General features: G+C 50.6%; 1 protein-coding gene across 3 annotated transcripts in view; it reads left to right on the top strand.

The window, feature by feature from the left end:
* The window catches only part of DISP3 (dispatched RND transporter family member 3), a 108,424-nt gene extending 89,144 nt beyond the window's left edge, over nucleotides 1-19,280 (top strand). For all 3 annotated transcript variants that reach the window (XM_069782462.1, XM_069782463.1, XM_069782464.1), the window contains 20 exons: nucleotides 523-1,459; nucleotides 2,745-2,964; nucleotides 4,577-4,713; nucleotides 5,146-5,280; nucleotides 5,494-5,654; nucleotides 6,042-6,181; nucleotides 6,965-7,110; nucleotides 8,617-8,778; nucleotides 9,189-9,350; nucleotides 9,761-9,883; nucleotides 10,492-10,628; nucleotides 11,312-11,493; nucleotides 11,944-12,074; nucleotides 12,182-12,357; nucleotides 13,407-13,533; nucleotides 14,700-14,845; nucleotides 15,208-15,367; nucleotides 15,751-15,864; nucleotides 16,840-17,006; nucleotides 17,737-19,280. In XM_069782462.1, coding sequence (XP_069638563.1) covers nucleotides 523-1,459; nucleotides 2,745-2,964; nucleotides 4,577-4,713; nucleotides 5,146-5,280; nucleotides 5,494-5,654; nucleotides 6,042-6,181; nucleotides 6,965-7,110; nucleotides 8,617-8,778; nucleotides 9,189-9,350; nucleotides 9,761-9,883; nucleotides 10,492-10,628; nucleotides 11,312-11,493; nucleotides 11,944-12,074; nucleotides 12,182-12,357; nucleotides 13,407-13,533; nucleotides 14,700-14,845; nucleotides 15,208-15,367; nucleotides 15,751-15,864; nucleotides 16,840-17,006; nucleotides 17,737-18,099 — 4,026 coding nt within the window. In that variant the 3' untranslated portion in view covers nucleotides 18,100-19,280. The remainder of the gene's footprint in view (nucleotides 1-522; nucleotides 1,460-2,744; nucleotides 2,965-4,576; nucleotides 4,714-5,145; nucleotides 5,281-5,493; nucleotides 5,655-6,041; nucleotides 6,182-6,964; nucleotides 7,111-8,616; nucleotides 8,779-9,188; nucleotides 9,351-9,760; nucleotides 9,884-10,491; nucleotides 10,629-11,311; nucleotides 11,494-11,943; nucleotides 12,075-12,181; nucleotides 12,358-13,406; nucleotides 13,534-14,699; nucleotides 14,846-15,207; nucleotides 15,368-15,750; nucleotides 15,865-16,839; nucleotides 17,007-17,736) is intronic.
* The last annotated feature ends 7,075 nt before the right edge of the window (nucleotides 19,281-26,355 follow it).

The following is a 26,355-nucleotide window of genomic DNA, read 5'->3' as shown; positions in this document are numbered from 1 at the left end:
TTTGTGGGAAAGGTGAATACAGCTATAAATAGCTGCAGGAAAATCTATTGTCAGTTTTAAGGAGGGAAAGATAGGGTCCCTTGCATTTTTCGTCTGCTATCATGAACTGTTCCCAGGCATGAGAACCACATTAGCTAATTAAATGTTCCTGCTGCTGCAGTCTGAGCAGCATGCTGTCAGTCCCCTGCCATCTCTGTTCCTGGAGCCATGCAGAGCCTTCTTCTGCCAGAGCACTGAGCTCTGGGACTGTAGTTTGAACTTTTCCTCTTTCTAGTTCCTCTGCCAGGCTGGATGTGGGATATGCCATGGTGAGTCTGTTCTTTCAGCGGCTGTAGCAAATCTGTGGGGTTTGAAAGGAGTCATGCTTTGCTGCTGAGGGTGCAGGGCTGAGAGCACTGGAGTGTGCCTCCATCCCTGGCTCTGCTGCCGAGACCCTTCGGCAACTGCTATGGTTTCACGGCTGTGCCTGGTGACACCCATTGCTGGGTCTTGCTGACTGCTTTTCTCTACCCCTTTGTGCAGGGACTGGACATGGACACAGAGGATGACCCCTTGTTACAGGACGCCTGGCTAGATGAGGAAGATGAAGAGGTAGCTTTCAGCTCCCGGAAGAGACGAGAGGGTGCTCTGTTGTGTGGGAAAAGCCCATGCAAAGTCAGGCCCCTGCGTGTCACACTGCCGGTGTCTGGCTTCTGGAATATTGTTGGCTGGGTATTTACCAACCCGTATTGCGCTGGCTTCATCCTTTTCTTGGGCTGTGCTATCCCTGCTGTTCTTGCTGTTGTCATGTTCCTCCACTACCCAGCCCTGGATATTGACATCTCCTACAATGCTTTTGAGATACGCAACCATGAGTCCTCTCAGCGCTTTGATGCACTTGCCTTGGCCCTCAAGTCCCAGTTTGGGTCATGGGGGAGGAACCGCCGAGACCTGGCTGACTTTACCTCTGAAACCCTGCAGAGGCTCATCTTTGAGCAGCTCCAGCAGCTTCACCTCAATGCTTCCCATCTTGGGGTCAGCACGCAGGTCAAGCGCAGCATCCCAGAGGGCAGGACGAGCTCCCCCAAGCCCCGTGTCCACCTGAACCCAGGAAACCGGAGTTCCCGAACTGGGAGGGGTGCCCCACGCTGGGACTACTCCAGCACTTACATCAGCGCCAACACACAGACACATGCCCACTGGCGCATCGAGCTCATTTTTCTGGCTCGGGGGGACTCTGAAAACAACATCTTTACCACTGAGCGCCTGGTTACCATCCATGAGGTCGAGCGCAAGATCATGGACCATCCTCGCTTCCGGGAGTTCTGCTGGAAGCCCCATGAGGTCTTGAAGGACCTGCCCCTGGGGTCCTATTCCTACTGCTCCCCTCCCAGCTCCCTCATGACCTACTTCTTCCCCACTGAGAGAGGAGGGAAGATTTACTATGATGGCATGGGACAAGACCTTGCTGACATCCAAGGTGAGCTGAGGGCCATGGGTGAGGGCTGGCATGTTTAAGGAATGCATCTCCTGCAAGTTCAGGCAGTCGCTTACTGGTGTACAGCTAAGAGGGGTGACTGCCTTGTGCAGAGAGGAAGATGCTCCCATGTTGTGCTTTGAGGAATCTTCTTTTCTGCACTGGGGCCCCTTTTCAAACCCTTTCAGCAAAGCCCCTGCAACTCCAGTCATGGTTCACACAGGCCCCAAAAGGCGAGCGAGAGGAACAAATGAGGGGGAGTCTTGCATTGTACAGATGCCTGCTACTGACCCTTGTCCCCTGTAAATGACTGTGGTTAACTAGAGGAATGTCAGGTTTTGGACAGACAATAGGGATGAGCTTCCCTGTACCATAGAGCAGATGAAAGAAGTCTGTGGGCTGCTCTGGAGCTTGAAAGGCAGCTTGTGAGTCACCAGCTGGAAGGGCTCCTATAATGAGAAGACGACCCTGCCGCCTCCTCCCAGCTCCATACCCTGTACTATGCCCCTCTAGCGGAGCAGAGGCTCTGGATGGTGAAAAAGAGGTGAATCATGAGGAGTCTGTGGGAGTGATGTGGCTGTGGGATGAAGCCTCCATCTGTCTCCCAAGTGCAGGCTGCAGATGATAGCTGTTCAGGAGCCATACAGGGAGCAGGCAAAGAATTAACTCCATCTGCTCCAGTGTGAGTAACAATTCTGCTACCAAAACAGGAAAGAGCGTAGTTTCTGGGTCTTTCTGAAGTGAACTCAAGGGAACTTGGACTTTGAGGGTAGACAGGCAGTGTCTCTTAGAGCTGAGAAGCTGAGTACCTCCATCTCTGTGTCCTTCACACCACCAGATGGCAGAGGTACCAGGTCACAGCAGAGCCAGGACTCCTCATCCTCCATGGGTATTGTTTAGCTCTTGCGCTTCCCAGCGTGATCGAGCAAATATTGGCCCAGTGAACAAGAACTAAGTGCCTCCACCATCAGGAGTATTGATGGCAAGGTTGTGTGCATTGCTGCTTAGGGGAGCTGTGGTTCAGATCACAGTCAGGTGGAAGATGCATCCCTGATGGGGAACTGCATGTAGGCAACATCACAAGCAAAGTCACAAAGCAGAAGTGGAATGTAAGTTTTTGCAGTCCAGCTTTCCCCAGACTTCCTTGCTCTCTGCAAGGCAGCAGCAGTCAGTATCACTCTGATGAAAAACAGGACCGCTCCCAGGTTCCCTTTGTCAGGCTAGACCCTGTGCCTTGCCAAGTCAACTAAGCAGGACCTAACAAAAGCGGTGCTGCTTTCTCCCACAGGGTCTCTGGAGCTGGCCATGACCCACCCTGAATTCTACTGGTATGTGGATGAGGGCTTGTCTGCTGAGAACATGAAGAGCTCCCTGCTGCGGAGTGAAATCCTCTTTGGGGCACCACTGCCAAACTACTACTCAGTGGAGGACCGCTGGGAGGAGCAGCGCCGCAAGTTCCAGAACTTTGTCATCACCTATGTGGCCATGCTGGCCAAGCAGTCCACAAGGTGAGGGTGTGTGCAGAGAGGGTGGGTACCTTGGTGGGAGTCAGCAAGAGCAGGGAAGGGCAGAGGTTGGAGAGGATGGTGCTTTCTGTTGCACTAAAGGAGTGGATGCAATAGGCCCTTCAGGGTGTAAAAGCTCTGTCTTAAGGTTTACACAGGGCAGGCATGCCTGTTGGGCTCCAATAGCCATGCAGCATTCAGTCTTACCTGGAAGGCATTAGGCACAGAAGGCTTGGCATGCCAGCTCAGACTGCTGGTCAGTCTTGAACAGTGGCCATGGCGTAATGCTCCAGATGAAGGAGAAAAAGCATCTCCTTTGAAGTTGGGCTCAGGTACAGTGCTGTGAATGAGGGTGGGGAGCATATGGCAGAAAACCATTCATATGCTTCCCTTTAATGCCACTTCCTACTGCAGAAACATGCCAGAGACATCAATAGAGACAATGAAAGGGAGCCAAAGATTGAATCCAGTGCTTGCCTTTCCACTCAGCCCCTGTCTGGCACTGGATCTGTTTGCTTCCATCTCATAAGTCTGATTCCACTGGCTCCAACAGAGCTGCTTCTCTGCCTTCCTGCTCTGAATTTGGCTCCAATTGGACTGATGCAGGGGGTGAAATGGTCATTAGTCAAGGCATCAACCTGTGGATCCGATTCTGCTTTTGCTCATGTCAGTGTTAATTCCTTCTAGAAGTGTTTGCTCTTTGCACAGACAGATGGGGAATGGAGTTTCAGGGCAGGATAAGTTTCAGGAAGTGCAGGTTTTTTTCACCACCAGGTCTGTATGACTTCAGTTGAATAGAGCTTTGCTCAGTGCTTGTGAGAGGTCGATGGTAAAATAGAGCTAAAAGAGTAGCCCAGTATCCAGACAGCTGAGAGAAGGCAGTGAGTCCCAGTGTCACTGTACCTTCTCAGTCTCCAGCTCTCTATTGCTCTGAATCAAAATAGCTCCCAGAATGAAGGGATACCGATCTTCAAAAGCAAAGTGAGATGCAGCCAGCCCTTGTCAGCCCTGAAAGCAGGCAGCCACAGAGCGTTCTCAGCAATGGGCTGGCAGAGTGCATTGCAGTTATGGGAAGGCGAAAGGGAGCTGGAGCCAAGGCTTGGTTCTGAAGCTTGGATTCCTGATAGCCTCCTATGGTGCAGTGTTATTGTACTCCTGGTTAATTATCTTGGATTACTTCTGCTCAGAGCCTGCTTCCAGAAGCTGGTAAATCATATGGTTTCTGGTAAGCTCTTACTCTGCCTGCATCCACTGGTTATTACCTTTGTGCTTAATATAATAAGCAATGATTAGGATTCCAGATGGAATTGGCTTTGGAGGCTTCAGGAGCTGTCTGTTAGTGCCAGAGACCCACCATGTACTGGAAGAATTTTAAAAATATTAGACCTGTTCTTTTATTTTTCTCCCTTCTTATGTGAATTTCACCTCCAGCAGCAACCTTGTTCAGCCTGCTGTCACCACTCTGACCTGTTTCCTCAGAGAACTGCCAAGTTTATTAGAGCAGTGACCTCCTTTGGCTCTGGGGGAGACATTGTACTTTAAATTCCCTAGCTCTGCTCCCTTTACACTCAACTCTACCTACTCCTCTTCCTTCCTTCATGTCTTCCCACCCTAGCAAAGTCCAAGTGCTGTACGGAGGGACGGATTTGTTTGACTATGAAGTGAGGAGGACTTTCAACAATGACATGTTGTTGGCCTTCATCAGCAGTAGCTGCATAGCTGTCTTGGTCTACATCCTTACCTCCTGCTCAGGTAGGCTGTAGTCACGACTGCCCTTTTCTCACACAAATCCAAATGTGCCGTGACTCCCTGTGTCTGTGCAAGCCTCGGGAGAGGCTCTGATGCCCTAACACCAGCCTGGCTTTGTGGCACAGCAGCATGCAGAAGGTCATGCAAGTCTGATTCTCCAGAGCAGAGATTTGTGGGCAGGGTAGAGGGAAGGCTCACAGGAGAACAGGAATAAGATGCAGATTCCCATCTTACTAATGCTGGTGTAAAGCTGATGTAATTTCACGGATGGGCCTCACGGGGAGGAGTCTGCAAGCGGTACTCTTGCAGCCCTGAGCTATTCTGTCACCAACACGCTCCTGGGAACCAGTAGCCCAACAAGGCAGATGCAAGGTGTCTGTTCTCCCAGGGGGCAGCCAGCGGTACTACTTTTTCTGTGTTCTTTTCTTCCTATAGTGTTCCTGTCATTCTTTGGCATTGCCAGTATTGGACTAAGCTGCCTGGTGGCTCTGTTCCTGTACCATGTCGTATTTGGGATCCAGTACCTGGGTATACTCAATGGTGTGGCTGCCTTTGTCATTGTGGGGATTGGTAAGCACATCCTTGCTCAAAACCTACCTGTGTTGCCTTGCCATAACTCCTACCTGCAGGAGAGAGAAAGGTGATGGTGGCAAATGCGGACTGAATTTCCCTCCATTACCTGTAAGTGAAATATTTGCAGGTCAGATGTTGAAGGGAAATTAGATTTTTAGCACGTGTCCCTACTGTGAGCAAAGTATCAAAATCTCCCCCCTCTTTTTACAGGGGTTGATGATGTCTTTGTTTTCATCAACACCTACCGCCAAGCCACCCACCTCAAGGACCTGCGACTGCGCATGATCCACACTATCCAGACAGCAGGGAAGGCCACCTTCTTCACTTCCCTGACCACAGCTGCAGCATATGCTGCCAACATCTTCTCTCAGGTACACTGCGGCTTTGGGATTTGGGGCTTTCTGTTTCTGCCAGAGAGCCTAATAGATAGGGAAGCTGCCAGCACCATCTTTCTGTCCTCTTCTCCAGCACAGGGGCATGCCGGACTTGCTTGCCCTAGAGGGCTGTCCCTTACCTGCTCTAAGGCAGTGGACACTCTCCCTGTATCAGCATCCAAGGCAATATTTCCTATGCCACTGATCAAACAGGATCCTTTGGCTGTCAGGCTCTGGCCCAGCTCTTTACTTTGTTTGCTGACTACCATGACTGAGGTCAGCGTGTGCTATTCTCAGCTTCCTCTGGATATCCTTCTAGCCTGGTGTCTCTCCAGATCTCCTGCCCCAGTCGATCCCAACTCCATGTTCTCTCTCTTCATGTAGATCCCAGCCGTGCATGACTTTGGACTCTTCATGTCGCTGATTGTGTCCTGCTGCTGGGTAGCTGTGCTCTTCACAATGCCAGCTGCTCTTGGAATATGGACCCTTTATGTGTCCCCACTAGAGAGCTCCTGTCAAACCAGGTGAGCCTGGAGCCTCCTTGTGTGGGTGGGAAGTTGTTGTGGAACTCACAGCCAAGGCAGTGTGCAAATCCCTGCCCTATCCTCTCAGTTATCCTCATCCCCTTAGGCAGCTTGGCTTTGCCATTCCCTGTTAGTCTCCAACAGAAGCAAACTTTAACTTCTGCCATTCCAGAGTGGAGAAAAATGGAAGGGCCAGGTCCCAGTCTCATTCCCCCTGGTGTACACACAGGTGCCTCCCAGGAGCCAGACTGCAATGCCAGTCATACCTCTTCATTGAATCCCATGGAGTATTGGAGCCATTTGAGTCGTCAGAGCACTTACTGCACAGCTAAATCCTCTAGCTGTGGAGACACAAGCACTGCAAGGCAGACAGATCAACATTGCTTCTGCCTGTGAGCACAAGCAGGGCATGCAGATTTGTATTTGAAAGTCAGCACATTTCCCCTTCCCCTGCTCTTTAGCAGTGCAGATGACCTGGCCTGATTTAATTCATTAGCAGGGAGATGAACTGCTGAAACTCCTGTCACTCAGAGCCCAGTGTTCCTTGCTCAGCCCTGCTCTGTGTATACAGCCTAGCCTGCTACTGCTTTGCCATAGCTGCTCAGCCCCTGACCTCTCAGCACTTAGCAATGGAAATTGCTCATGGCAGTGCCTGTTTTCTTTCCAAGTAATTGGAACAGGCTGTTGCTGCTCTCCTTGTCACTGAAGGAGCCCACCGGTAACTTTTTGCAGGGTATGTGGCTTAAAACTCATGCTTTTGTCTCCTTCCGTGCTCCAATCCAGCTGTAGTCAGAAGTGCACCAAAAAGAGTGCCTTGCACCTGGCTGAAGATCTCTTCATTGCCTCGGAGGCCACCTCCAGAGCAGGCAGAGAGACGCTTCCCTATCTTGATGATGACATCCCACTGCTCAGTGTGGAGGAGGAGCCTGGTATGTGCCTGCTGTGTCGTGCCTTCAGGGGGACCACACTGCCCTGTTCATCCTGCAGTTCCTCCTGTCCCTGCCGCTGGTCCGTGCCTCAGTTTCCCTTCTTTTAAGCTGGAGATGGTGCTGACACAGGAGGTTGTAGGAGTCTGAACTCACTAATGGTTGTAAGTTGCTTTGAGATCTTCAGTGGGTGTCGATACATGCTTTCTAACTGCTTTGCTAGTCCTCTTGGGTCTAACGTGGATTATAGTTTCTGGCTGGAATCACTGATTGTGACATGGATGGAGCCATGACACTTCTAACCTATAGCACCAGGACAGCTCACCTTTGAGTAAGAGTTTTCCCCTCTTCCCTGCCATACGGAGCACTGCATTTGGGAAGCAGGTGAGAGAACACTTAGTTATTCTCCAGCACCACCTCCTCAGAGCATCTCCTCCATCGTGTCAAGAAGAGGGCAGTGACTTGCCTGAGACCACATAAGCAATCTAGAAAAAGAGCCCAGAAATTTCCTAGCTGTTGTTAGCAGCAGATAATCCTTATAGACCTGATTGAAGATAAGGGTGCTTACAGGGTCATGCTCTGTTGTACTTGGCTTTTTAAAACAGCTGGGATCTCTTCCTTTTAAAACCCCCAATGGAAGTGGTCTGGGCAGAGAGTAGTTTTCAGGCCTAACAGCAAACTGGAACTGGAGGCAAATGGATCAATGGTTGAGAGTCCACCAGTCCCACAGCAGTGTGCAGACCCCCACCCTGCAGAGGAGGCTCTGAGCTGCCTTTGATAGGCAGACAACTAAGCTTTAGCACTGTGCAGCAAGAGCTGTCTCCTTAGTATGCCAGAGCCACATGCAATGGTAATGTAGGGAAATAACTCCTTCCCTTGAGCAGAGTAAACATTAGGATGCTTTTCTCTAGGGGCCCCTGGGCATCAGGTAACTTGTGAAGAAGCAAAGCAGCTTGTTCCAGTTGGTGACAAAGCATGGTCTGTGGGTCAGATGTACAGCATGCCAGGCACACTTTGACCTCACGACAGCAAATCTCTGCTTCTCACCCATAGAGAAGAGGGCAGTTCCCTAGGCATCCCTGAGCTGGAGCAAAGAGATCAGATAGGAGTCAGGCTGCAGTCAGGAAGAGGTCAGAGGCGTGCAATTAGCTGTAAGACATACTTAGTGGGACAGAGACAAATTTTGCTTGGCCCCAGAAGCATGCAGTGTCCCTGTGACCTTATGGACAATGTTAGTGGGGTCTGGCAGAGGAGGAATAGCCTGAAGCATAGGCTTTGGACTGAGCTATGGATTTAGAAGTGTAGCTGTCACATGGCAGTGACTTGACAAAGATGTTTCCTATGACATCCTGGGAAGCCACTGCCTCTGCCTGGGTCTTATTCCATCTCTTTAGCTTGAGTGAGTTGTACAGCACCTTGCAGAAGATTTTGTAAAGGAGAGCAGAAAGCTATGAGAGACATTCATGACACTGAGCACTGAGACTGCCTTTGATTTCTCTTTCGTTCTAGGCTCCCTGGAAATGGGGGATGTCCCCTTGGTATCTGTGATGCCAGAAAATCTGCAGCTCCCTGTAGAGAAGAGTAACCGGGGTCAACTGATAACTCATCTGCAGGAACTGCTGGAACACTGGGTGCTGTGGTCTGCAGTGAAGAGCAGATGGGTGATTGTGGGTAAGGAAGGAGGGGGGTATTCCATCTGCATGGATTTTAGAGGGTTTGATAGCATCTCAGTTGGTCCCCAAGCCTTGATTATTAGTGACAAGAGGTTGAGAAAAGGGACATAGTAGCTGGCTTCTAACTCAGTGGAAGAGTGTCCCCAGAACAGTCACTAAGGGAACTGCATGAGGAACTCAGACTTTTTCATCTCTCTCCTTTCACTCAGATCTGAAATGGCAAGTCCTCATGGGGTTTTCCAGGCATGGGGCTCATTACAAGAAAGTCCAGCTGTTATTGTGCTTTAGAGGCTGTTCCTTTTTCCTGTTGAAAATACCACCTTTCTGCCACACCCCTGCTGTCTGAGTACGTCCTAAGTGCAAGATGCACGTAGGATCCCACACACTTATCTGGGCTTCTCCTTGCAGGGCTCTTTCTCCTTGTTTTGCTCCTGTCCATATTCTTTGCTAGCCGCCTCCATCCAGCTAGCCGTGCTCCAGTCTTGTTCCGGCCAGACACTAACATCCAGGTGCTGCTAGACCTGAAATACAACCTGAGTGCTGAAGGCATCTCCTGTATTACCTGCTCAGGTGAGAGTGCTGGTCCCCAGACCACGGTGGGTGCAGCCTGGCCTAAGCCCTGAGCTGGAGGCCTACATTGTTCAAATATCTCATTGGACATTGGATGGACCCTGTTGAAGGGAGGCGCATATTGGGAGTGGGGTGGTTTAGTTGCCTGTAGGAGTGGAGAATTTTGAAAATTATTTCCTGCTTTAGCCAGGAACTGCCAGAGTATTTCTGCTGGAGCAATTCCTTTATAGTCCATGAAAACTGACAACTTTTACTCATAAGTGATGGCAGTGACAAGCTGGGGGTCTGTGGCTCTTGTGTTCCCTGCTTAGGGTTTGGTGTTCAGTAGCAGAGTCTGTGGTGTGTGCAGGGCTGGCAGGTCTCTTGTCATGCCATGTGCTCTTTCCTCCCTGACTAACCTTGTGGGACAGGTTTGTTTCAGGAAAAGCCCCACAGTTTGCAGAACAACATCCGAACCTCCTTGGAAAAAAAGAAGAGGGGCTCAGGGTCACCTTGGGGAAGCAAAGGGAGCATAAGTGATACAGGGCAGCAAGGTAAGTAGGGCATGATGACTGACTACATTTGTATCCAGGGCCCAAGGATCCACTCAGGTGAAAACTAAATCATATGATCTATAAATAGCTGATGGGGAATAATTCTCTTCAGACCCTGTCCGGCCGAGCCCTAGCTCGGTTCTGGATGTAAGGGGCATCATTACAATCCCCCTTTCCTGAATGCCTGCTGTTCTCTAGGACGTGGTCCTATAACCCAGGTGGCAGTACAGTCTAGTGACAGATCCCTCTGGTCTGAGTACTGGGCTAGGAGCTCAGAGCTTTTGCATCCCAGTCCTATGTCACAACCTTGTTGGCAGGCCATGAGGACAGTAAATTCAGCCTGCTTTGCAGGGGATTTTGAGGATAAAAGGGTTACTGGGCCAGGTCCCAAGATGACATGAATCAGTAAGCCATCAGGAATTACTGCAGCTCAAGATATATTTGTGAGTACCTTTGAAAGGTGTGCTGTGCTGCTAGAAGGCAAAGGCTGTGCCTGCTGCCCCAGAGGAGAGAGCAGACCAGAAGAACCCTCCTTTGCTGCTGCCCATATCTGTAGGGTTTGCTGACTGAGAAGTACCACTAGCCCTCATGGCCTCTGTTTTCTTCAGATCTCCAGGGGACTGTGTATATCTCCAAGTCCAGAAGCAAGGGAAGACCAGCCATCTACAGATTCTCACTGAATGCCAGTGTCCCTGCCCCCTGGCAGATGGTGTCACCGGGAGACGGGGAGGTGCCTTCATTCCAGGTGAGTCAGTCCAGGGATGTTGGACCCCTCTATCAAGAGTGCAGCACTCAACAGGTGAGCATAAGAGCCTCCTCCTGTCTCTCCACGGGGCCCTAAGTAGCTCAGGGTGAAATGTGCGGGGCATTGCAGTAAGGTAGCTAACATGGAGGGCATTGTGCCTGGCATCGTTAAAGATTATGCCTCGTAGTGCCACAGCACTTACCTGTTGCTGTTGCAATGTGACTGTCAGCAATGGGAACAGAAGTGTGGGTGTCTGGAGATCAGATGAGGCCTGGCATCATCAGCTGAGCTCATTCTAGTAGAAACTGCTGCTGAGACAACTGGATTCCCACTGCTTCCTTCTGTACATCCACAGACACAGGCAAGCGGGCAACACTGCTTGTGTATAGGCCATATTGGGCACACACACCCCCAGGAGGACTCGCTTTCAGATGTCCCTCACCCTGGACAGAGCAGCCACCATTCAGCCTAGGCCACAGAGAATGGGGGTGGCAAGGGGCCCCATGACACACTGGCCAGCCCTGGGAAGGAGACAGGTTGGGGGCTGGCTGGGTTTATGCCTGCAGTACTCGTTCTGTGTGGCTGTGCCAGTGCTCAGGGAGGAGGGGAGTGTGTGATGCTAATGTGCAACAGGCTGCAACCCTGTGGAGTTAAGTGTCTGTTTTCATTAATCCATTGCTTAGGTGTATAGAGTGCCTTTCGGTAACTTCACCAGGAAGCTGACAGCTTGTGTGTCCACAGTAGGGCTGCTTAAGCAGACGAGCCCCAGGAAGTGGATGATGACCACCTTGTCCTGTGACACCAAGAGAGGCTGGAAGTTCGACTTCAGTTTCTACGTGGCCGCCAAGGAGCAACAGCGAACACGGTAACCTTCCAAAACCCACTTAGGGCCAGGCAGCAAAAACAGCACAACTGAGTGGCTGATAGGGGATGCCTAATGTCCAGTGCCAGTCCTGCCCTCAGCTGATGACATCCATGGCCCTAGGACTTTCTTTGCTGCAAATGTGCCCCATCTTTGCAAAGTTATTCTGCAGGCCCATAGCGTCACTAACATGCTAAAGGCTTGACAGGTGCAGGACTGTGACTGGTTGCTTCTTTGGGTGTCAAAAAGACAGTGCCGATCTTGGTCTTGCCCTTACCCACCTGAACTCTTGGACTGAGCAGGCAGCACAGAATATGCAATGGCTAGGGAACCAGATCTGGAGTTGCCCACCTTTTTCTTCTGTCCCTGAGAACATCTGTTTCCATGTAATGCTTTGGACACTTCATCTTTACTACCTCTGGTCCCCCATAACGAACTTTCTTTGCTGCACAGGAAACTGTATTTTGCCCAGTCGCATAAGCCCCCTTACCATGGCCGAGTGTGTGTAGCACCTCCTGGCTGTCTTCTCAGCTCTAGCCCAGATGGACCCACCAAAGGCATCCTCTATGTTCCCAGTGAGAAAGGTAAGCTGATGAGGACCTGTTCAGCCATGTCTGACTGTCAGATCCAGAGAGCCAGACCCTTTTTTGCTGCCTTCTGATGTAACCAACCTTTCTTCTGTATTTGACAGCAGCACCCAAAGCAAAGCTGTCAGCCACTTCTGGATTTAATCCTTGCATGAACACGGGCTGTGGGAAGCCAGCAGTGCGGCCACTGGTAGACACAGGAGCCATGGTGTTTGTAGTGTTTGGTATCAGAGGTGTTAATCGCACAAGACGCCCGGACAACCACGTCATCGGAGACATGGTACACACATTCTGGCATGCTGGACAGGCATGCTCGGGGCTGATGAGTGAAGGACGGTCTCCCTGGATGGTGTTTAATTAATCCCCACAGCCCAGGCAGTGTGTTCCAGCAGTCTAGACAGATGGAATAGCAGAGATGGTAGCATTGTGATGAGCTAAAAGTACATTTCTGTTCTAGCAAATTCACAAATAATGGAGATTAGGAAGCCCTTATTGAAATCACTTCAGACTTTTCAGAAAATCCCTTTCTGAATGCAGTATCTAACCTTCTAATTTTGAGTCTAAATCTGGCTTTCCTGAGGATTTTAGAAGCAAACCCATCTTGAGCTGAGTATGAAAATCTCACTACAAATTCAAGATCCAGGGAACTGATATTTTTCTATAATTTTTGTCTTGTTATGAGATATTAACATGAAAAAATACAAATCAGTTACTCTGGGGAAAGGTTACTAAATGTGACTTTTCCAGGAACAGCTTCTCTCCCAGATCTGATACCTTGACACGTTCACAGCCTTTCTCCAGAAAAAATATGCTTAGCTCTGGTTACTTAGCAAATGCACTTCAGTTTTCTCCTGTTCTTCCTGCCTTATGATTTGGGGGCACTGTGCAGAATCAGCTTTTGCCTGTTTCCTCTGGAGGGGGCAGTGTGAAATGCAGGCAGTGGAGTGTGCAGAAAACTGGAGTTCCGTGCTGGGGGCTGCTAGGCCTTTAGAGCTGCTCCTTAGGCAGACCCTAATGGTGTTGGGCATGGTATGGTGGCTATTCATTTATTAGTGCTTCTGTCATACTGCCTGCCTTCCCCTGCCCCCCCCCCCTTTTTTTTTTTTTTTTTTTTTTTTGGAAGTGAGTGGGGAGCAGGCAGCATGTAGTTTCTTCTTGGGTTATCTGGTGAGGCAAAGATGTCTGCTGGGTTCTTCCACTGTATAAGGTCTGTATAAGCTAGTCCCAGGCTGTGTAGCCAGGAGAGGACTCGGCTTCTGCCGCCCTGTGCCAGTTGCTGTGTGTATGCCTCACGTGTGGTGCTCTTATTGTTGTGTCTCCTTGTGAAAGGGCAGCGTTATCTATGATGACAGCTTCGACCTCTTCAAAGAGATTGGCAACCTGTGCCGCCTCTGCAAAGCCATAGCCAGCAACACCGAGCTAGTGAAGCCAGGAGGGGCTCAGTGCCTGCCCTCTGGTAGGTAGGACTAACACCAGCCACAGACTCCTTGGGGGGATTCTGGGTCCCTGGGTGGAGACTGGTTCTCACCCGCCAGTCTGAAGAGTGTGGCTGATAAGGGCTTTCAAACTTTCAGATCCCAGCTTGATGAAGCAGGGATAGGAAAAGGAGGTACCAGTCAATGATAAATACAGGCAGTGCAGGGAGGAGAGGTGTTTCTCAGCAGTCAGCTCTCCTGATCTGGCTGCAGCACAGCTCTGCCTGTTTGTACCTAGCTTAAGTCACAGCTCCCATCTCCATGGGCCATTCACCTCATGCTTCTGTGTGTTGTGCCAACCATTTGGGGGATGAGAAATACACAGCAAGTGGGACAGGAACATCAGACTCCTATTCTGCAGCTCTGTTTGCAGCAGTGTTTGTTTGAGCTGGGGTCCTCAACAGCAAACCAGAAAGGGTGGCTGCTTCTTGCTGCCCTTTTCTTCCCAAGGCAGCTTTACCCTTCTAGAACATGCACCTCATCGTGCTTTCTGGGAGGTGAGAAAGAGAAATGGTGTCTTTAACTCCGAAGACACTGGGAATATTCTTTGGGATTTAATCCAGTGAAGATAAGAACAGAATTGTATCTGTTCTTTCCAGTCATGGGTATTGCTTGTGATACACTTAACAATCTTTTGGACAAGTAAATATCTTCTTAGCTCCTGAATAACGAGCAAATCACACCTGATCTTGTGATGAGGCTACTCACTGCCCCTGTGGCTTCACATACCCAACCAGTGACTCTCTCTTGCAACTTCAGAAGTCACAAGGTTGTGGAGTTGAGTCTAGGAAGTGTACATTGGCTTCAGGCCAAAAGACAGTGTCTCGTACCTGGAGAAAATCCCTTCGAGGCCAGGCAGACAGCTCCTCAGCACTTTCTGTTCATACTGCTTCCTGACAGCTGGGGACAAACAGGGTTGGTAGTGCCCTGTCCAGTGCTGATGGCACAGAGTGCCCTTTCAAGCCAGCAACAGCTGACGGCTCTGGTGCCAAGACCTCAAGGGCTTTGGCAAGTTAGAGTTGCAAGGGGAAGCAGCTGCTGACAAATGGGGCCTGCAACTTTCTCTTGTGTTTTTTTTCCCACCTTGCTCCAACATGTTTCCTTTTCCTGTCCTGTTCTTCATCCCCTGCTCTTTCTTTCTTTCCAGGTTACAGCATCTCCTCCTTTCTGCAGATGTTGCATCCTGAGTGCAAGAACATCCCTGAGCCAAACCTGCTGCCCGGACAGCTCTCTCATGGGGCAGTGGGGGTGAAGGATGGGAAGGTGCAGTGGATCTCCATGGCATTTGAATCGGTGAGCACATGGCATCACCATCTATCCTTGTGATAGCTTCTTCTTGTAAATTCTGGGGGGTTAGCTCTGCTTTTTCTGCACTGGCCACTTCCATTTGCAGCCATAATTTAGTGTTTGCTAGTGTTTGTGCATTGTTGCAGACAGATGCCTGCACTCACAAGTTACTAGAAGTGGCTGCTTATGCCACAATTAGCTCATACTGTGAGAGCTCAGGCAAAGAGCTGGTGGCAGATTTGCCCATATGCCACTGCCAGTTCTGCCTGGTGCTGCAGCTCCAGCTGGCTGCTTCTACCTCTTCCCTTGCCATGCATACCCTGCCCCAAAGAGCAGGACACAAGAATAACATGTTCATCTTCTTACAGACAACCTACAAAGGGAAATCTTCCTTCCAGACATATGCTGACTACCTGAAATGGGAGACATTCCTGCAGCAGCAACTCCAGCTCTTCCCAGAGGGCTCTGCTCTCCGGCACGGTTTCCAGACCTGTGAGCACTGGAAGCAGATCTTCATGGAGATTATAGGCAAGTGACCACCATGTTTCCCTCCCTGAGGAGCCCATGCTGTCTGACACATCTTCACAGCACGCTCTGTCCCATTTGATGGGCACGTGTTACATCTTCAGTCCCTTACCATTGCTGTGAGAACTCCTAAAGCTTGTTTCTGCCCCACGCAGCATATACTGTCAAAATCCTAGGCAGACCCCAGGGAAATAGAGAAAGGAAGGGACTCTGCCCTGCTGATGTGAGAGGCAAGAAGTTGATCATCCACTCTCCACTTTCATCCTCCCCTTCCAATCTCCCTGCAGTGCGTCCCTGCCTGCCTTGTTGCCAACAGGGACAGGGTGCCTTTCTCATCCAAGCTGTTGCCTTCCAGGAGTCAAATTAGCTGGCCCTTTTTCTTCCAGGAGTGCAGAGTGCCCTGTACGGTCTCGTCCTCTCGCTGGTTATTTGTGTGGCTGCAGTGGCGGTGTTTACCACTCACATCCTCCTCCTGCTGCCAGTGCTGCTCAGCATTTTAGGTAAAAACACCAATTCCAATATGTCAGGCCTTCCCTTTGTCTGAAATTGGTGGGTTGTGGCACTGCTGAGTCTCTGGTGATTTGAACTGAATTGCTCTTACTCTGTGTAAATCCTTCTGGCTCTCCAGGAGCCAGTCCTGATAATACGTAGGTGAATGGGAGAAACTCTTAACAAATGCATGGGAACCTCATTGGGAAAATAGATTTGTGTGTCTAATTCCCAGTGTGTTTTATCTACACAATCCCTTCTATTTGTTTAAATAAGGGTTTTAGCTACACAAATGCCATCCCTGCCTGTTATGTATAATAATGTGATTAAGTCCCACATGCTCTGAATAACAATTGCGCTACTTCCCAAGGATCTGCACCATGGCTGCTGTTTCTAAGCAGTGGGAGATTTTAAAAGCTGAATATTTTAGCAGTTTTGTTAGTATTTGAAGTAAATTTGTAAATAGTTCCCTCTCCCTGGCTGGTGATTTGACGATATTGTGGTCTAAGTGTGTTGCTAAACTTCTCAGTTGAAAAATCAAATCTATCATTTTAAGACCACTTAGTCTCCCACACATGACTCACAAACAAACATCACTCTTGCCTTTGAGAAAAACTTGTGCATGTGCTCAGCGTCTGTGTAACTCCAGCAAGCAAAACAAAGGGCCCTCTTTCCTGGGTTTGGATTCATTTAGCAAGCATTAGTCTAGACTGGCATCAGTCTGTCAGTTTGCTTAATATTTAACTAGGTGCTTCACTATCCCCAGCAGGTCTGATTACCTTGTTGAATGGTCCCTATGGAAAGGGAAGGTGAGGGAAGTGTTTGCCTCTGTGGGCAGGAGGGAGTGTGTACAAGATTCAGACTGGCTAGCATGCAGACCTGCAGCAGTATGATCCCAAACTCCCCAGTGATTGACTTGTATCAGTAGGCCTGGGCAGCAGTCCTAGAGTCCTTTATATTTGCCTAACATGACCTTCTTCACACAGGGGTGGTCTGCTTGGTGGTGACAATCATGTACTGGTCTGGCTGGGAAATGGGAGCTGTGGAAGCCATTTCCCTCTCCATCCTCGTTGGCTCTTCTGTTGATTACTGCGTGCACTTGGTGGAGGGCTACCTGCTGGCGGGGGAAAACCTGCCACTACACCAGGCAGAGGTGAGCTCTTTTCTTCCTATAGCCTTGCATCTGTTCCTCTCATGCCCTTCATGCCACTTGGCTGTGATGCAGGACCTAAGGCATGATGGGCAAGGGGAGATGTGTCTTGCCACCCTCGCAGCATGCCTGGGATGCTTGCTGCTTGTCCAGCTGAATGGTCAGACTGATACGAGCATGTGTACCCAAGTACAGTAAACCCAGCTGAGGGTCCAACCCACATGGTTGTCTATTTCTTACTGGCCACAGCTGTGTGCAGAGCAACCCCTTTTTGTGTCCTAGTGAAGGCAGTCTTGAGCTGGAATGGCCCTACGCTCATTCTGTAACCTTTGCAAATTGCTTTGCTGTGCTGTGCTGAACCTCCAGGTCTTCTCTGGCCTTGTTAACATCTTTTGCCTCTTTGGGAAGATGGAGACCACAAAAGCTTGAGGATCTCTGATCCCACGTATAGTGTCTGCATGCAGTGCCTCTGTTGCGTAGGCCCAGCAGTCAGTCTGATGTGGCTGAAAGGAGGCACAAAATCCAGCAGACTTCGCCTCTAGTGGTTTTAACCTCATGGCTGTTTGCCCAGTGTGTTCAGAGACTGCATGAACTGTCCGATCTGCGCTCATGTAGCATCTTCGTCCTGGACCAGGACCCAATGAGCTAAGCCACTCTCTCAAAGGCTAAAATATTAGTGCAGCCCCATGTGCTTGTCCCCACTCCCCCTTAACACTGCTGTCCCTTCTGCCAGGACCCCACAGCGTGCCGCCAGTGGAGGACGATTGAAGCAGTCCGTCACGTGGGTGTGGCAATTGTCTCGAGCGCCGTCACCACAGTGATTGCCACCGTCCCGCTCTTCTTCTGCATCATTGCCCCTTTTGCTAAGTTTGGGAAGATTGTGGCCCTCAACACAGGAGTCTCCATCCTGTACACATTAACTGTGAGCACAGCCCTGCTGAGCATCATGGGGCCTGGCACCTTCATCCGCAGCAGGACTTCCTGCCTCAAGGCTGTGGTGGGGGTGCTTCTTGCTGGCCTGCTGGGTCTATGCATCTGCCTTGCCCTGCTGAAGAGTGGATTTAAGATCCCTCTCCCTAATGGGACAGCCCTGTAAACCCTATCCCAAGAGCCACATGCTCTGTCCTCTTGCTCCCTTTCTTTTTTTCTTTTTTTTAAAGGATATTTTTTGTAAGAAAAAAAAAGAGGAAAAAAAGCCCCTTTTTCCAGAATTTTTTCAACTCCAGATGCACTTTATTTTCTAATGGGTTTTGCTCTAAACTTGTATTTATTTTGGGTAGTGGTGGATGGATGATGGACAGTGAGGGCTGCCCAGGGAATACCTCAGGCTGTGAGTAGGAGGGGAGGAGGGCTCCTTCTCTCAATTTTCTTTCTGCTTTTACTTCCTTTTTTCTTTTTCTTTTTCCTTTTTTTTTTTTTTTTTTTTTTTTTAACTGAACAGAGCTTTCTGGAACCGCAAAGCTAAAAGAGGAGAAGGTGGGAAGGCCATCTGATCCCTTTCAAAACCCTTCCCTCTGCCCCTCCCCTCCCCTTGGCCAAGGTCAGCATTGCAACGATGACTCTTGAGGTGATGTCCTACCCCCACGCCAAGCCTGTGCCTCATTACCTGAGCCTTCAAAAACAGCAGTGAGCTGTTGGACAGGCATGGGAAACAGCGTTTTCTGGAACCCTTTGCCCTGTACCCAAGCTAGACCAGCAGTGAACTTGCTGCACAAGAGCTGTTACGGGTGTCATTGTGGGATCCAAACTAGACATGCTGGGTGGCACCACCTGCAGTGACCTGCTTTCGTCATTTGTGGAGGGCATCAGAACACATGGCTTTCCCCTGCTTTCTGAAGGAACAGCACACCTTTTGCTGGGATCACTTGGGTCTGTGAACAGCCATCAGGAATGCAAGCGGTGCCCTCAGCGACCTGCCCTGCTCTCCCTCATCTCAGTAGTGAGGCAAAGGTAGTATTGATACCCAGTCCTACCTCCTGCTCAGTGTGTGACCTCACCAGTCATTGACTCTGCTCTTCATGGTGGAAAGAAAACAGCCTTGAGGGCCCTGCAGAGCCTTTTGGTCATAGCAGTCAGCTCTTAGCCTGAGGACAAGCTAACCACTGGGGCCAGGTAGAGCCCATACCTGGTGGCACGCATGGATAAACAGTGGTGCATCCTCTGTAGCACCTTAGAGACACCCTCAGTTGTGGAGACGTGAGGGCAGCGGAGCTTCAGCCTGCGGCTGCTGCCCGCTCAGAGCAGATGGCTTATATTAAAGTAAAATGAAATCGCAAACTGGTGCCATTAACAAGTACATTTTAAGCATCACTGATTCTATCATACTTTTAAAATTGAAATAGCTAAGTGTGTGCATTGATATGCAGCACATCTGGTCCTCAGCAGAAGGGGAGGGGTCGTGCCCCCTGGGAGATGCATTAAATGTTATTTACAGGGATGCCAATAGAGAGGGGTGGCCGGAAAGCAGCCTGCCTCTGTTTGTTTGCAGATACCATGTCCCTGGTGGCTTTGTGTTCTCCGTCTGGATTGACCCCCTTTTTAAGATGGAAATTCCAGGAAGCACATCCCCATTGCCAGCCAAGTTCTGGACACTGTGCTGCTGAGACAGACCAGCAGCTGCTTCTGCCTGGCTCAGTGTATCCCTGCTCTGATCCCTGCCAGTCTTACACCTTCACATCATGTCATCCTGCCAGTCTTACACCTTCACATCATGTCATCCCTGTGAAATCGGATCAAATGTTTGTTCCTAAACTAGGTTCCCCAAGGCGTCAGCTGGAGAGAGGAGTGCCAGGACAGGACTCATGTTGATGCCAGGGGCAATCCAGAGCAGTCCTGCTGCAGGCAGTGAGGGTGGTGAGAGCCTGAGCAGACCTGGTTTCTTCCTTGTCATCCGATGGTGCAACCTAGTTACCTCTTTCTGCAAACTGTTAAATGTTCCTTGCACCTATCTCTGATCTGCACCAGTCCCTTCATAATGAACCCTGTGCCCAGGAATAAATGGTTCTGGAAAGGATTTTTTACTATCCTTAAGCTGTGCTGCTTTGATGACTGCTGTGCACAGTTCAGCCCCAACATTGATCTGTAAGCCATGCTTTTCCCTATGTCTGTTCTCCAAATTTAATTAGTAGTGGTGCCCTGAGCACTCCTAAGTGGCAGTGAGCATAGAGGGCAGTGTGCTGATGATGTACAGCCCCATGAGACCTGTGTGGGTGCTGCAGGGGAGAGCAAGGTAGCCCTAGTGCTGCTGCCGTGGATGCTCTGGCTGGTGGCTTGACCTGAATTTAGCTAATGCTTCAAACTCTTTGGGCTGTTAAAGCTGATGGATATTTGCAAGGTCACCAGACAAGAGAATAAGGTGCTGAGACACCCTTAGAGGAAGTTCCTCCTTCTATGAGCATGAAGAAACCTTGAAAGGTCTTTAAGACAAGGCGTAGATGTGCTTTGAATCCTGCCAAGTTTAAAGCTCATTTAAGCCCCTGGTGTCCTATGTTTGTGCTCACTATAAAGAGGCTCTGTAAGCCCCCCACCTCCAGAGTGATTCTGGACACACCATGCTGGGACCATTCATTCAGCCACTCTTGGAAGGCAAAGATTAATTTCAAAGTAGTGGAAAACCTTTTATGTCTCTTGGGTCTGATCTGGCAGCATCTGATCTGCAGACAAAAATAACAGATTTCTTGGCACCTGACAGGATTTCATCTGTTTTCTGGAGCAGGCAGGGGAAAGGACAAGTTATCATTTTTCCCTTCTCCTCTCTCGCCAGCCCAGGCTCGCTTAGTGCAGAAGGGCTGGCTGGCACTAGCTGGAGCAGGACTTCACCTTGCCCTTGTTTGTCCAGAAAGGAACAGAAGGTGGTACTTGGACAAAGGAGAGCAATGGCTAGAGTGATTCAGAAAGAAGAATGAGACTGAGATAGGTGCAGAGCTGTAGCAGATGATTCACAAAGGCATACTGAGGAAATTGTGCCCCTCCAGCAAGGAAACTGAGGCAAGGAGAGGAGAAGGAACTTACTCCAGATTATAGTAGGATGGCAGAAGAGCCAGGAGGTGATCCTAGGTGATGCTTTTGACTGCAAGGACTCGCTGGATGTTGGTAACCTGAAAACTTGATTAAACATAGTCATGACACTGGTCTTAAGATCTAACTAGACACTTGCCCTGTCACCATTTCACTCTGCACAGCTCTATGTTGAGGATGGCTGGTGCTTTCTCCATGTGCAGTGGAGTGAAAGAGGCTTAGAGATGGGGCCCAGCCTTCCCCAAAATGTTTGCAACACCCTGATCTCCCCAAGTGTCTGTGGAGACAATAAATCAGTAGCAGATGTGTACATCCATCTCCTTGTAGGCAGTGTCTTCCTTGGGATTGGAAAATATTCATAAAATTATAGAGGTAAGAAAACGGATGGGTTTATCTGAGCAAATGTGAAGGTGGGGCTGACAGCCCTGCTGGGAATCGGTGCTCTGAGGCAGATGCTCATAGCAATAAAAAGCAAGGCCTCACCTGTCTGGCACTGTTCCGGGAGCAGATGCTTGCCCTAAATTAATTCCTCCCACATCTCTACCTATCTTCTTTCTCTGATGACTCCTCTGTTTCCCAGACCATCTCTTGGGCCCTGTCGTCTTGCTGAGCAAGGTTCAGCCTTCTCTGTGGTAGCTGCTCGTGCCCAAGGTGCTCACAGAGTCTGGACTAAAAGTGGCTAGAGCTTGTCTCAGGGAGAATTTCTCAAGCAGAGGAAGCTAGGGAGTTAAAAAGCTTCATATGAAGCTGTCAGTTTTCATGTTTTTAAACAGTAGAGCACAGCAGACCAGCCTTACTTGGAAGAGAATGCTCTGATTTTCCATTTCAAAACAATTTTGCTGCAATTAAAAAGAAACGTACACAAGTTCCCAGTTACAGCACACTGCAATGGAATATTTTTGTTAACTGCCCACTCCTTTATTTCTAGTAAATCCTGTTTTGGGGGTTACATTCTGAAAAGTTGATGTTAATGTTTCAGGATGGGCCTCATCCTGAAACTGTGCAGTCTCCTACAAATTGGAGCGGGTGCTGTCCTCACCAGAAACTCTGTCCCTGCCAGCCCAGGGCACTTGCAGAAGAGCACTGCTCCCCAGTGTTGAAGCACTGTGATATATGCACAGAGCTGGTGTTGCTGCTCATTGCCTTCAGTGGAGCTGCTAAGTGAGTTCAAGGCTCCCCGTGGCTGTGGACACTCAGGGAGAGAGTCCCTGCTCACAACAGCCCTGTCGAAACCAGCTTTGGAGCGAGGAGGAACAGAGTTGATGTGATTTGCGAAGATCAGTGTCAGAGGAAGGAATAGACCCAGGTCTCCTTGCTTGATTTGTTTCCTTATGTTGTGGTGCCTCTTGAGGTGCTGGGTTCACGCAGGGTCTGTAACAGGCAACTGGGGCATCAGGTTTGGACACTGACCTCGGCAATTCCAAAAGCTGCAGATACTGAAAGGGGATCAGTGGCTGAGTTGGGCTGTGTTTCTCAATCCCTGTTGGATCTGAAACTATGCCAGAGCAAAGGCAGCCTGAGAAATATCCCCAAGGAGAAGGACGCGTGGCATGCTTACAGAGTTACTGGGACCACTGATACGGTAGTCTGAATGCAGTGGTCTCTGGAGACCCCTGGCTTTGTCTCTGCTGGAGCGAACTGGGATGTTGCTTTATGTCACGGCATCTAATTCTTTTAGTTTGTCCTGCACTGAATTTTATTACCAGAGCAGCCTGCCCTCCTGGAAGGTTATAAAAGGCTTTTTATTTAACCCTCTGACATGTATAAATCCTCCCACACTGTCCACAAAGGAAGCTGTGCAGATTGATTTGCAGCCAGGCAGGACAAATTCTCAGTCTCTTGGTTACTTCTTCCGAAATCACTTCTCACCCTAGATAGCACACAAGCCATAGTTCACAGGTTTTTCAAAGGCCTCTGCTAACTGCTCTGCCCTGGCTTAGTACCCACAGTCCTGGAGCTAAAAGTCTTTTCAGGCCTGTCTCCATCCTGAGGATGTAGTTGTTTGGTTGTTCGGCTTTCTCCCCTCCACTCCTCCTTTGGGCAGTTGCTGGAGGGGACAGGAGGGTGATGGCCAGGACCAGAGGCAGAGCAACAACCAGAAGAGTAGAAAGGTTTGCAGGGGGAAGCAGAAGAGAACAAATGGCAGGGAGGATGGTTCAAAAGCCAAGGGGAGAAAGAGGTGTGAGCACCCCAAGGATGGAGGGAGGGCGCTGCCGTTTCACCACGTCGTGTGCAGACCTTAGAGTGTCGGTTCTCAGAGTGATGTAGCACAATTCCTGATGTAACGTACGCGTGTTACTTTTGTAAGTTGTCTCCTACCCTCACTATTTTCAGTGTTCCTTGATTTTTGGAGACTGTTGTAAATAAAAGATTTTGACATTCGCATGTTTGGAGCCCTCACTTGTCACCATGTCACTGTTGCATGGAAACATAGTGCTGGCCAGGGTGGCATTGGCGGGTTATGTGTTGTGTGTGCAAGTAATGCAGCAGGGCTGAGGCCACAGCATCAGTTCCCAACGTGCACAAGATTGTCTCTTCCTGCTGCTGAAATCAGGCCCCTTGAAGCCAACTTAGCACATCCAGAAAAGCTGACAGTCTGGAAAAGCCAGCTCAGGATCCCACACAGGTCTGCAGGAGGGCTGGCTCGAGCGGGAGCTTTAGCAAAGTTTTGTGGAGGCCTTTTACTCCTGCATTCCATACCGTGCTTCTGCCAGTGCATGAAGATGGCACTTCTGCGCTGACTCCATGAGAAGGGGATTCACCTGCCTGCCCCTGTGGCCCTGCAGTTTCTCACAATGCCTGGCATGAACTTCTGGTCAAGGTTTTGTCTCTGTCCTGTGCTGCAGCAGTGAAGAGCTACTCTGCACTTCCCAGGACTACACTGAACCGATGCACGCAGAGGCCAGCAGCAGGATAGGAGGAGGACCCAGGCATTTACCTCTCTTTGCAGCTGTGCTGAGAGAGGTTTGCTCTCCACACCCTCTCATTTGGGTATGCTCACACTGCACCCAGCTACGACACTGCTGGGAAGGACGGCACCAACAGCACATTGCAGCAAAAACCTCCCATGTCTTCAAGCCTTCACTTCTACAGATGAGGCCAAAGTTACTAGTGAAACCCCTGTTGTAATAAATACCAGGAAGCTCAGGGTCACAGTCTGATGAGTAAGAAAAAAATGCAAGTATCCACAGGGAGGAGGAATGTGGTCCCTTTAATGAGAAGTTGGGGATTGCAGGTAGGGGAGGGTTTATGCTCAAGCCTGCTGCTGGGAAATTGCCAAGCAAGGCTGGAAGGGGGTTGGTTTTGGCTACAAATTCAGCCCTTTGCCCCAAGAGCAGGCGCAACGGGCACTCCCTTGTGTGCTGGCAGGGAGCTGTGTGCGGATTGCGGACCACGGAAGAGGCATGTGTTTCCCTTTGCAGGACTGTGGGACCACCTGGCAGTGGTGAGTGCCCAGGGCTGCCAAATGTGGGGATGGGGGCACAGGAAAGGGGTGCCCTGGGGTGCAGCAGCTGCAGACACAGGTAGAGATGGGCAGGGTTTCCATAGCTCTTCAGAAAATGGCTGCTGGGCAGAAGAAGGGTTTGGGACAGGGGAAGAGGCTCAGAGGATGGATTACACGGGGTGACAGCTGCTTGCTATTCATTTCAAACTGGTAGAGGTGAAAAGGAATTGTGTTTCTGCCTGCGGGAGCCTGTCCACGCAGGGTTGCTGCCTCAGCCCCTGTGCTAACACTGATGGTCCACGCTCTGAAACCTGCTGCCTGCGATTTGGCAGAGCCCCATCTCTTCTTCCAGGTGAGTGAGTCTGGTGTGAAGTCTTCATTATACACTGCAAATTCTCCCCAGTCTTCTGTCAAGCTATGGCACAGCAAGGTCTCCATTGCCTCCCTGGTGCCCCACCAGCGTTTAGGGGCTCTGCCTGTGTACCCTGGGGTGCTGCAGCAGGTGCACCCTGCACCCCTTCTCCCACAGGCTCCTTCCCACCCTGAAACCAAACCCCAAGCCCTGATTCTGCGGCTTTGAAAGGGAAAAGCCACCTTCTCACTGAACAAAAACGTGTGTCAGAGCCTGCCCTTTCCACTTGGGCAGGATGCTGTCACTGTGCCTTTGTCCCTGCATCACCTGCCTGTCCCTGGGAGACTTTTTGGGGGAGCCGGAGAGATGGGGCTAGGCTTGTTAATGCTCCTTATTTTGGCTGAAATTAATTAATAAACCGGCGGGGGGGGGGGGGGGGGGAGGAGGAAGGTGCAGCCCTCCCGCCTTTGCACGAGGCAGTGGCACGAGGCATTCGCACGAGGCCGCGGCACGAGCCGCCGGGGTGGGGGGGGGGGGAGCGGCCAGGTGCAGCCGTTACCTCGTCAGGGCGCCATTAAGACGCAGCTGCGGGGGGGGGACGGGATGGTGAGGGGAGCCGCCTGCCTCCGCTAGGACGGGACACGCCACGGTGTCGCCCCGGGTGAGTGGTCGCCGCGGGACGGTGGGGGTCGTCGGTAGCGGCGGCGGCGGCGGGGAGAGGTAGGTAGGTAGGCGGGCGGGCGGGGGTCTGTCCTGTCAGGGCTCCGCCGTTCCGAGGTGCGGGGCGGCCTCCGCTCTCGGTGCCGCCCTGGGGAGCTTTACGAGGGGGATTAAGCCCCCCGGTGGCCAGAGCGGGGGCGGCAGGCCGGCTGTCCCCGCCTCGGAGCAGCGCCGGTCCCGCTCCTCGTCCCGTCCCCTCCGCTCTGTCACTAACGCCGTCCCCCGTCCCTCCTCCCCTCTGCTGCAGGTGGTTTAGCACAGAAATAGAGAGCTTTTAAACCTCACACTCGTCTGACTCAGCCGTGGTGAGGAAAACAAGGGTCTACTGGTTTTTTTATTATTTTTTTTTCCCCACACAGTCTTGAGTGCGGTTTTTGCTCCTTGGTGTTTTTCTTCCTTGTGCTGTGCTTGCTTGCCTCTCATCTGCCGTCTCTAAGCACCCTACCCTGTAGATGGAGCCTGTGTGGGTATTGCCCTGTGTTGGAACGGGGCTGGGACTTGGCCTGTGACTGGTATCTACGCAGCCCCACATAGCTTGTTATCCATTTCTGAGTAGCTCGGGAACAATCTTCTCCCTCTGCTGATTGACACAAAGGTCAAAGAGGATGACTCACTCTCTTCCCTTCCCTGGTAATTTGTTACCCTGCAGATGACACATCTTAGGGGCTCCTCAAGCAGTGAACAGAGCTCTGGCAGACCTGCAGGGAGTTGTGCCTCTGGGATGCTCTTTTTTTATCCTTGTGGCTGTTTATTCAGCTATTATGTGCTCCCCAGGGCCTGAAGATGGTGATGAGCAAAAGCCAGAGAGGCTGGGTGCC

Source organism: Haliaeetus albicilla, chromosome 4 (assembly GCF_947461875.1).
Source record: "Haliaeetus albicilla chromosome 4, bHalAlb1.1, whole genome shotgun sequence".
NCBI classification, from domain to species: domain Eukaryota; kingdom Metazoa; phylum Chordata; class Aves; order Accipitriformes; family Accipitridae; genus Haliaeetus; species Haliaeetus albicilla.
Note: the sequence above shows the minus strand (reverse complement) of the source record. Positions and strands in the feature narration are given on the sequence as shown.